The 11953-nt window shown below is 37.8% G+C and overlaps 1 protein-coding gene across 2 annotated transcripts in view; it reads left to right on the forward strand.

Moving 5' to 3' along the window:
• LOC147611580 (F-actin-capping protein subunit alpha-like) overlaps window positions 1-353 on the forward strand; it is a 32119-nt gene extending 31766 nt beyond the window's left edge. For both annotated transcript variants that reach the window (XM_086784667.1, XM_086784666.1), the window contains exon 10: window positions 32-353. In XM_086784667.1, the coding sequence (XP_086640793.1) occupies window positions 32-136 (105 nt within the window). In that variant the 3' untranslated portion in view covers window positions 137-353. The remainder of the gene's footprint in view (window positions 1-31) is intronic.
• Window positions 354-11953: the final 11600 nt, after the last annotated feature.

Genomic DNA, 11953 nt, shown 5'->3' on the forward strand with positions numbered 1-11953 from the left:
GTCTGATACAAAGGTTGATTCATGCATACAGGAGCTTCGGAGGAAGCTTCCAGTCACAAGAACACTCTTCCCATGGGAAATCGCACATCAACTCAGCATGACAAGAGATATTACACGTGAAATGAGTACTAAGTAGGGCGGCTGTGGTTCTTAGTTGTGAGGTTTGAATTTGGATGTCGTGGTTTGTTTTTTGTATCACTAAAAGCTCTCTTAAAAGGACTGTAGTGGTTTTTCTTTAAAAAAATCATGTTATTTCCTAACTACTGTTCCTCTTTTAGTGGTAATAAACACAGCTATTATGGCTTTGCGTGTACAAAATCATCATTTTTTCCAATGGAAGACTTGGTTTCTTCTCCTCCATTTTGTGGGCACGCTGAACTTTCTGTTGTGCGTGCAATGAGGTGTTTCAAAATATCTTATCCTTTTGTGTAAGATGAGAATTGTAAAAGGTTTGGGCTTAGAAGGGTCTTGGATTCAAGCCTATTATAGCAGTTATACACCCTTTTAATGGAATGCAAAGAGTAATCAAATATTTGTAACAAGTTGGCATGCTCCTTTTGCTTTGCATTTGTTTTTATGAGTCGGCCAAAGCTTAGTGCCCTTTTTGATGTCTCAGGTTCTAGCCCCCCAGAACAAGGTATATAGAATCAACACAAATATGAGGTAAAGCGTTTATACAAATCTAGCTAGGCTGATTTATTAGCCATTCAAAGTCCCAATGGATGTGGACTGTGAAGCTTTGCAAGTACGAGAATAAGCATGTTGTGCACATTACTCATTTAAGAGGTAAGGCTTGATCTCTTTCCTACCTTGCACCATCCACTCGCCTCGATTTTTACCCGTGTCCTCAGTCTCGTTTACTAAGGCATCACTGCGTTGCATTCGAATGCTTATGTTCCAAAAGCCAAGTTTAACGTGCAATCCTAGGTAGTGCATAAAAGTTGTGGATAATGCAAGATCTGGTCATGATTAAGCAGAGCAATACAAGCAACCCATTTCTAGACAGTCCTTCATAGCAACTTATGTTGCAGGGTCTCTCGATATATACTTTTCTCAGGAACAATTACGCTTACTCCACGAATGTATGGGCCAAGCATCTTGGATTAATTCTTGGCTTTGCCTAAACTAGAATGCTTTTCTTAGGAACAATTATGCTTACTGTAAGAGTGTATGGGCTGACCTTCTTGGACTAATCCTTGGCTTTCCGTAAACTAGAACAAGAGAAGAAACATGTTATGAGGGATTGCCTTTGTTGGCTAGAAGAAAGAGACCTACTCTCCATCATGATAGCTCTTTGTCTCTCTGTCTCTCTCTGTCGCTCTCTCTCTCTCTCTCTCTCTCTCTCTCTCTCACAATGTCCTAGCCAAGCTTGCAAGGCCCATCAAGAATCTTGTGAATATCTGTTAATGGAGAATAATCTGTTTAAGACAAGTAGCTTAGCAAATGCGACAACTAGAAATCATTGGAGATGGAGAATAGTCACACTATTGCCCTACTCAGCTTCTACAGCCTTGAGACTTCTTGTCTCAATCCCAAAAGAATGCAAACACGTGGAATGAAATGAACACCATAGGCTTGCCATAAGTTATCTAAGGTGGAATTTTGTGTGTGTGCGCGCGCGCGTGTGGATGTGAGAGTAGGTGCATAGATTAGATGCCCATAGGGTAGATTCGAACCTAGCACATGCATAGGTGCTACCATTAAGCTATAGCCTAAGTTTTCTAGGGTTGAATAAAAAAGAAAAAGAAATAAAAGCTCTAAAGATATGAAAATATAGGGCAATCTCTATTGATCGGTGAATATTCCTCAAGCATACCACTTAACTTGATCAATCAAAGATTTTCTTTAAGTTCTTTTTTTTTTTTGATGCCCAAGTTTCTTTTTGCCCTTTCAAGGAGAAATGCACAAAACAAGAGAAGTGATCCCATTTATATTTTTTAAAACATTGACATAGCGTTTACCTCAAGCACACTCCAATCCTCCATTTTTAATGACAAAATTTTCTCACTTCCACGTCCACAATTGCAACTACGAGGGTAGAATATATACACCTTGTCGACACAATTATAGATTTGAAAAAACCAATGATGAATAAACTTTGGTGAACTTTACATTGTTTTTTTCATTATTAGCGAGTAAAGGGGGAATTGTGGAGAGAGAGAGAGAGGTTTGTGTGAAAGGTGAGTGAAAATGACATACGAGACCATATACATAACATGAAGACCATGGAAAATTTGAGCCAAAATTGTGGTCTTGCAAAGGAGAACATTGGAAGAAAGTAATCATTGAGGTTTGAGTCAAAGTTATGGTCTTGAAAAAGAGGACACTAGAAGAAAAAAAAATATTATAACATCATGATTAAATACACAACATGAAGACCATGAAGGTCTTTCTAAGGTCTTGCAAATGAAAGCACTCAAAGAAAGAGAAAATTATACTAATTAATTCATAGAGTTGATTGATACAAGCATCAAACACATTTAGCCATCCGCGATCATTTCGGACCATGTAGTACCTTGTAAGGTTTTTGCACACTTTACAAAAGTGTCAATAAGAGTGATAGTTTTTGACTGTGCAGTATTTCTGTGCATGTTTTGCATAGTCTATTGTACACAACGGTTGATTTGAAGCGCCCACATAGATTTTGGGATGTGCACATGTATGGTAGATGTATGGTGATGTGATTAGTTTACATAAAGTGCATAATTAACAACTTTATAGTACCATTGGTGACTGTCTATGTGAGACAAATTATTGGAAATTGTAGGATTACTTCTACTGCAAAACTTATTGCAAGCTATATTTGGTAGAGAATATTGTATTTGGTGTGCGTGAAAGTTACTATAGGTAACTAATTCCTTTTCTTGAGACATGCACATTTTCCTCTTTTTACCACCACTACTAATTCCCTTTCCACTTGGCACATCACATGGATTAGTTGGCTGCAATCTACCTGTCTATGGTAAAGTAAATATGGACCCATAGGTGTCCTCAAGATGGCCGCTCATTTGGATCTGCGGTGGACATCTCGAGGTGCTTGTGGTCCGAGATGTGCTTGTGGTCTTGACATAGTACCTATACTTTATGTAGCTTTGTGACCAACCACACCATCATCCAAATTATCCCTCGCTTTGATGCATACCAACCACTCATTTCATCAAAGACAACATCCTTGCTTATCACCAATATCTTTGTGAGTGGATTGTAAGACATGTAGCCTTTTCGACCGAGTGAATATCCAATGTACACACTTCTCTGCCTTTGAAATCAAATGAATATCCGATGAATATACATTTCTTTGTGAGTGGATTGTAAGACATGTAGCCTTTCAGATCAAGTGAATATCCAATTAATACACACTTCTTTGCCTTAGGGTAAAATTTTGACCTCTTTTCATAAGGTACATGCACATAAGACATACATCAAAAAACTTTTAGTGACAAATATCTAGCTTATATCCCATGAACCTTTTCACGGATTGCCATGTTTTGGATCAACCGGATTCAGATTGCACCATAGTCAGATCACTGATTTGGCCTATTTTGCCATGCCATCATAGATGATATCCAAGTGCGCACTTTATATAAATATATGATGTTATTCACAGAAGCATTTCAAGTGTGAGCCTTGATGTTGCGAAAATTACAGTCGGAGCTCCAAATTGCTAACGAACTGTAACCCTCACGTATGCGCATTGAGCAGTATAAGCAACGATCCGCATCCATCAAAGCAATGATCTACATTAGGTTTTGGATCGCTTTAGATTCTCCAAGTAATTGTTCACAAGCAAACCCTGGCTGCAAACCCCTATTTACACCATGGAATCTCACATAGCTCCCACGACTAGCATGGTGGAAGATTGTGCCCATTGCATGCCTAGGGCTTGATGCACTGGATGTATGACTAAAGGCTATTCAAGCTTGAAAATTGCTCGAAAAATTTACTAGGGGCCAACCTCATAAAGAAAATCCTACCAAATTTTACCCAAAACAGTCAATCGTAGATTGTGAGTGAGAATCTGGATAAGAACAAGTTCCAAGCATGTAAGTTCACGATGACAAGCTTCCTTATGAGAAAATGATATGGAGAGTTAGTGTGAAAACTAGTCATTTGTATATAAGTCATTTTTGACAATAAGCAATACATAATCATTCCATTGCAATAGTTTTCTTGTGAGCTCCCCTTCTTTCCTCTTCTTACTTGCTTGCATTCTATTGGATTCTTACATCCTAGATGAATGTTTGTTTGAATAGGTTTAATTGCAGGTTTCCTTCTTCCATTAGCTTCTTCTTACCCCACCTTTTGTGAGAGAGAACCATCACAAAGGACCATCTCTTGTTGCCTCTTTCTAGTCTCTCTTCACCCCTTTGGCAAGGGAGTATTTATGTGTGACAATGGAGGCGACATGGTCATAACGGGGATGAGCTAATACACCCACATAGGGAAGTTGCAGATTGCAGCTCTATGGCAGGACCCAAACAACACATGCTTCGGCAAGGCTAAGATAAGATTTTGACTTGAACATATTTGGTATCATTGTCAGCCGATGGTGGGGACTAGCCTAGGACTTAGCTATGTTTGACTACCTATTCTAAGATATTGCCCGGTGTTGATTAGGAGGTCACACTCCAAAAAACATGTGGTTTTGGGAGCCTTGGATGTGTTTGTTTTTTACTTTTGATTTTGATTGGAATTTGCTTTCATTAGGGAAACTCTATTTTCATCTATTGGAAAGGTAAAACCCTAGTTGATTGGTGATTTCCATGTAATTAGAGCCCAAGAGGCTTAGGTTTCATTGCTTTGATCTAAGGATTAGCTTAGCAATTATGATTAGAATTCACTCCAAAAACATGAGCATCGAGCTCCATTAGGTTGGATTAGAGTGGGATCGCTAATTTTGTTCATGCATTTCATTTTTTTTCATAATGTTTTCATGCATTGTTGAATTAGTACCTTAGAAGCATGGAAATCCAATAAGAAACAATTTAGAAAACTAATGATCTTTAATTAAGATTAGGATCATTAATCACATCTCATTAAGTCAAAAAAATCACCAAAAACCAAAAACCGGGCCAACTATCGGGTTGGGGATGTGAGCTCACAGTACCACACAAAAAGATGTGAGTTTGGAGCCGTGAGCCTACAACCATGAGCCTGGACATGTTAGACGTGAGCCTGGACACAAGCTATGAGTGTGGACATGTGAGCTATAGACATAAGCCTGGAGATATCTAAGCCTGTAGACATAAGCCTAGAAACATGAGTCTAGAGATAGGTATACCTAACATTTTAGGTACCAATTATTACTGCCTTAACGATTCTTACGGATATACTTACTCATGTTCTTAGAAGAGTTTCTTCTCATACAACTTGTACCAGCTACAAATTCCAAGAAAAATTCTTATTCTTTGCAATTATTGGGGAATTAAACTATACTTCCTATATTTTCGTACCCCAGGTAGGCTTATTTTCTTATAAGGGAAGTACGCGAGCCAAGTTTAAACAAGAAAGATGTGAGCTTGAATACATGAACTTGTAAACGTGAGCCTACAGACTTGAGCCTAGAGACATGAATCTGGAGAAGTGAACTTGGACACATGGTATGAGCTTGAATGCATGAACTTGTAAACGTGAGCCTACATACATAAGCCTAGAGGCATGAGTTTAGAGAAAAAAACTTGGACATGTGAACCTAGATACATGAACCTACATATGTGAGCTTGGACATGTGAGTCTACAGTTGTGGACCTGCATACGTGAGACTATCAACAAAAAAGGCCATTTTTAGACATGTATATGAAATGCAAAGGACCTTTGACAAACCCGATCTGGACTAATTGTTGGATAAGATAACACAGTCAACTATAGCGCATAAAATCACACTTTCAATTCCCACCAAGTCTTCAATCGATCAACATTAAGCCGAGTGCTCCCTATGAAGAAGGATAGACTCCTTCAGATCCACCTCAAGCATGGAGCTTTGGGAAGAAATGAAATCAATGAAACACATACATGAGTGGAGAACCAATGGAACATCGAGAAATAGGAGTCATCATGGTCCTCCAAACTCTGGATTCACCAAGTGGCTTAGACTTCTTCGGATCCACCTCAAGCATGGAGCTTTGGGAAGCAATAAGCCAATGAAACACATGCGAGTGGAGGAACAATGGGACATGTCTCTTTTGCTATACCACTAGGAATAAGTGTTCCACAACACCCAACAACAAGTGCACACATCATAAGAAAGTGTCCCTCTCTCCATAGGAGCTCACCCTAATTTCTAGGGCCTCAAAATACGCTAATTTTGAATTCCACAAAGAGGGATCTCTAGCGTCCCATACCACCATGATATCAAATTATTCTATAAGATAATATATGTGAGGGATCACTAGCGTCCCATACCACCATGATACCACCCATACATGTCTTACCAATTTGCAAATCCCTAGTATGCCGTCTAGGAAAAATGAATAAAGTCCTTCATAAAAGAAATAAGATGGCCTTATCCTAGACTTTCATATACTAAAGACTTGTCTCTATATACCTTAGACCACATCAAGGAATAACTCTTTCCATGTACATCATTAGAAAACAATTTGATTGATTGGCACCTTTCTAATGATAACTACCCAATAAACACAATACAGTTGGGGTAAAAAAATATCAATTCACCTAGATATATAAGCAACTAGGTATCTAAATTAGGATATGTACAATAGTACAAGGAACATACTCCAAAATTATGTGCAAAAATGAAGGCAAATGCTACCTTCAAAGCACATGAAATTATCCAAAAGATTAAAAGATCCTTATAAACCATGGATAAAAGCATAGAAGCATCTCGAATCCATAAAAACCATAGTTGATCATAAAAATCAATGCATGCCATGTAATGGTCATTAATCATGCCAAAAGAAGCATTAAAATTGGTGGCCAACTCATCAATCTGAAGTATATGAACGTGGTGTTGTTCAAGCAAAACTCCAAAGTAAGCAAGTGAAACACATGTATGTAGCACTCATTAAAATCCCCTAGACACAAGTGATCTAGGCAGAAGCTAATGAGTCCATATAAAACTCGAAAAACATCTAGCAGGTACTCAAAGGGAGAATTACTTAAAAATGTTGGATGGATTTCCTAACCTTTTTGCAAACAGCTACTCACAAGTACGCCAAGTTACCCTAGTAGAGCACAAGATTGATCTCAAGCCCCAGAGTAAGCCAGTGGTACAGCGGCTAAGGCGTTTGGGAGTAGTGCAAGCGGAGGTGCTTAAGAATGAGGTAACTAATTTGCTTGAAGCTGGATTTATTTTTCTAGTAAAGAATTCAGAGCTGGATTTATTTTTCTAGTAGAGAATTCAGAGTGGATTTCCCCAGTTGTAGTCACTCCCAAAAAGGGTGGAAAATGGCATGTGTGTGTGGACTTTCGCCCTCTGAATGCATGCACAAAGAGGGATTATTATCCTCTACCCTTTCAGGATGAGATTTTGGATCAAGTTGCAGGTCATGAATTGTATTCAGTGTGTGATGGATACTCTGGATACTTTCAAATCCGGATTTGTGAAGAAGATCAAAGAAAAACCTCATTTATCACCCCTTGGGGAGTGTATGCCTATAGGGTGATGCCATTTGGCTTGACCAATGCACCAGCAACTTTTCAACGCTTCATGAGTTAGGTATTTGCACCTCACTTGGGAAAGTTTATAAGGATCTTTTTGGATGATTTTTGCATTTATTCAAGCTGCATGGATCACTTGGAAAAGTTGAGGTTGGCCTAGCAAAGTATTGATGATGCAAAAGGGTGTCTTAATCCTAGAAAATGCCGCTTGGCACGAAGGAAGGTGGTTCTCTTGGGACATGTTATCTCAGAAGAAGGCATAGAGATGGATCCTGAGAAGGTATAGGCAATTGTGGTCCTCCCACCACCTACCAATGTAAGGGAGGTAAGGAGGATTTTGGGTAGTAAAACAAAGTATTACCAACGCTTAATACCCAATCTTCTTTCGGCTTCCATATTGGTGTGACATGAAGATCAATCATATCTTAGATCCAATGCATATCTTCAAGAATGTGGCAACAAATATTTGGGACCATTTAATTGGTAAAAGAGATATAAAGGGTACAAGGGATGACTTACAAACATTGGACGCCTTCAAAGTGCATGGCCAATTGAAAGTGAGAGTGGCAAAATAGTCCTATCAAAGGCACCGTGGGTATTAACCAAGAGGGGGCACATTAAGGTGGAAAGTGTGATCGCCTCTTTTCGTACACCAACGGGAGTAATGCATTCATTGAAGGGTGCCTTCACAAAGACCAAAAAGAAAGGAGAGGAACAATTATCTGGCCTCAAGAAACATATACTTTCCTGATCCAGCAGAGCGACATCAGCATATGTGGTTCTCTGGAGGGCAAAGTATTTGGTCAATACCAATCAACTTGTAAGCTCTCCTTTGGCTTGAGGGATTGAGGGTTCTACTCTTGTTTGAAGAAAGAGTGGCCACCAATTCATTTTGGAGAGGATTAGGCCAATTAGAAAAAAATCATGGTAATTCTTTTTTCTCGAGAATTTTTATTTTCGAGGGTTATTTGGTGTTCTAGTACGTTTTAATGTACTCACACTAGATAAATGCGGGTTATTCGCATATTATTAATGCGAGCATGCCTTGTATTAATAATTTATCGGTTTGGATTGATTCTAGATGATGTTTTCATGATTTTTTAGCCAATATCTAGCCACCAAATGCTAATTGAAGCATTTTTCTCATGTGCAATTGTTTCTAGTAAATTAATTTGCTAGAACTTTTGGTCAAGAGGGGTCAAGAGAAGGGTAAAGAAAAGTATAATCCAGATTCATAGAGAACTAATGTTACAAATGAGCTTTGGGTTGTCATTGACGTGGTGGGCAATTGCATGGAATAGCTTTCTCGCATGCTGTCATCGAGAAAGATCACCCATTTGCAGGCCTAATCAAAGGTGGACGGGTCCTTGACCAACATGTGGTCGTGTAGTCTTGGATTGTGTAACCCCAAGAGGAAACGATCCATTAAGTGCTTGCCACTCAATTTTTCCCTCTCTTCGCAATGCGAATTAAGGTACTTAATGTGTGAAATGTAGTCATAGAATGTTTCCTTTGGTTTTTGTTCCAATTGGAATAGTTGGATGATGGGGCTCCATTTGGACCCGTAAGGTGCAAAGCCAAGTATGAAGGCCTCTTTCATTGATTTGAAAGTGTGTTTGTGTCGAGGGTCCAAGGATTGGAACCATTGCTCTGCATTGCCTTCAAGACTAAGCGCAAGGAGATGGACTTTGGTTGCATCGTCGAAAATTTCAAATGCCTGACAGATTTGGTTAAAGACCTCGATGGGGTATACGGGGCAAAAAAACGCTACTGTGTGGTCGTTGTTTAGCAAGCGAAAACTTGGGAAATTTTCTATTGGAAGATACATTTTCTAATTTGATGGTTTTCCAGAGACATATGCACGAAGCATATTCTCTACAATCTGATTCACACGCTCTGTTTGCCCATCAGACTGCGAATGATAAGAGGAACTCATACTCAAAGTAGTTTCCTCGTTGTAAACCATTCGGAATAAAGTAGGAAGACATGGCATTATAATGGCAGGAACGAGGGATCCATTGGCGGCGATGTACCCACATCTGCACAGGGAATTATAGGCATCCTGAGTTACCCATATCAACATACAGAGTCATTAACGTCTCGATGAGTCACATATGTTCATCTATAAACCATCAGGTGGATTGTATAAATCACCTCAAGGATGAAACTAGAGAAAGAAATGCCTACAAAGGAAGAAAGAGATTTCGACAAGTGAAAATGCCAACGAGATTACACTCATCAGAACATGCAGGCTATAGATAAAAGACATTTATCTAGAAAATTCCTACACTACAACTTCAAATGAATTCAGAAAATGAGAGTATTTTTGAATGTTGGGGTCAACATGCCAAGTAATGTTAGTAAGGCAACAATCTTGAGCCCAAATTATTCCATAAGATAATATTATGTGAGGGATCACTAGCGTCCCATACCACCATGATACCAAATTATTCTATAAGATAATATATGTAAGGGATCACTAGCGTCCCATACCACCATGATACCACCCATACATGTCTTACCAATTTGCAAATCCCTAGTATGCCGTCTAGGAAAAATGAATAAAGTCCATAAAAGAAATAAGATGGCCTTATCCTAGACTTTCATATACTAAAAACTTGTCTCTATATACCTTAGACCACATCAAGGAATAACTCTTTCCATGTACATCATTAGAAAACAATTTGATTTATTGGCACCTTTCTAATGATAACTACCCAATAAACACAATACAGTTGGGGTAAAAAAATATCAATTCACCTAGATATATAAGCAACTAGGTATCTAAATTAGAATATGTACAATAGTACAAGGAACATACTCCAAAATTATGTACAAAAATGAAGGCAAATGCTACCTTCAAAGCACATGAAATTATCCAAAAGATTAAAAGATCCTTATAAAACCATGGATAAAAGCATAGAAGCATCTCGAATCCATGAAAACCATAGTTGATCATAAAAATCAATGCATGCCATGTAATGGTCATTAATCATGCCAAAAGAAGCATTAAAATTGGTAGCCAACTCATCAATCGGGAGTATACGAACGTGGTGTCGTTCAAGCAAAACTCCAAAGTAAGAAAGTGAAACACGTGTGTAGCACACAAGTGATCTAGGCAGAACCTGATGAGTCTATATAAAACTTGAAAACCATCCAATAAAATCCACCAAAATAACTACATCAACTAACCCATGATAGAATTTATCTTAGGCTTAAGAAATTAAGTATAGACCATGCCTGTATTATATTAAAATAATCATATTTTCTATTATCCCTTAAATTTTCCTCTCTCTTGGGAGCTTGGAGCTCTCTCTCTCTCTCTCTCTACGACAACTCTACGGAAGTCCAAAATAAATTATCATGGACAAGTGTCAAAGGCGAGACATACTTTGAACACAGATTATAGCCATCATTGAAGAAAGTAAGAAACATGTCCAAAAAGAATGGCTAAACAATGCTAAAAAATAATGAAAACATCATTTAGAAATTATTTCAAATAGAAATAACTACTAGTACGAGGTATAATCGTATTAATAATATGCAAATAACTCGCATCTATCTAATGTCAGTACGTGAAAACGTACTTCAACACTAAATAACCCTTGAAAATATTAAATTTTTAAGAAAAAAAAATTATATTTTTTCCTAATTTTCTAGGGCCTCAAAATACGCCAATTTTGAATTCCATTAAACCTATCTTATGGCATTCCAACCTATTTTTTTTTAGCAATTAGATTTACCAAAATATCATTTATATTTAAAAAAATACCAATTTCTAGGATTTCTAGAAATAATTTCTAGAATATTCCTAATTTATCTTGAGAATCCCATCGTTCATGAAATTTCCAATTCTGCCTAACAATTCTCAAATCCAATAAACACTTACAATTTTAATAGATTTTCTAAATTTTTGGGCAAAAAGTAGATTTTTAAAGGAATTTGAATGATCACGGGTGCCCGAATGGACACACCACATGCTAATCACCAATCCCAGATTTTCCAGAAATTTAAAAAACCTTTGTCTAATTTTTCACTAATTTCTAGGGATTTCTTGAAATTTTTAATTTACCCCAAACACATTAGAATACGAACGGTCAAAAAATTTCAAAATCATAATAGTCTTCCTGGAATACAGAAAGCCAACAATTTCGGGAAAATGAAAAGACAAAAAAATCAGAATGTGAAAGGTCAAAAGTTTCCGGAATCTGAAATGTTAAAAGATCCCCAGAATTTTGAAAGTCAATAGGTTTCCCGCCGGGAAAGCGGAAAGCCAAAAGGCTCCAAAGAGAAAAAAAATTCAAAAAAATCAGAGAAAATATTTTGTTTCAGATCT

Source organism: Cibotium barometz, chromosome 47, assembly GCF_041138505.1.
Source record: "Cibotium barometz isolate CiBa-2024 chromosome 47, ASM4113850v1, whole genome shotgun sequence".
NCBI lineage: Eukaryota > Viridiplantae > Streptophyta > Polypodiopsida > Cyatheales > Cibotiaceae > Cibotium > Cibotium barometz.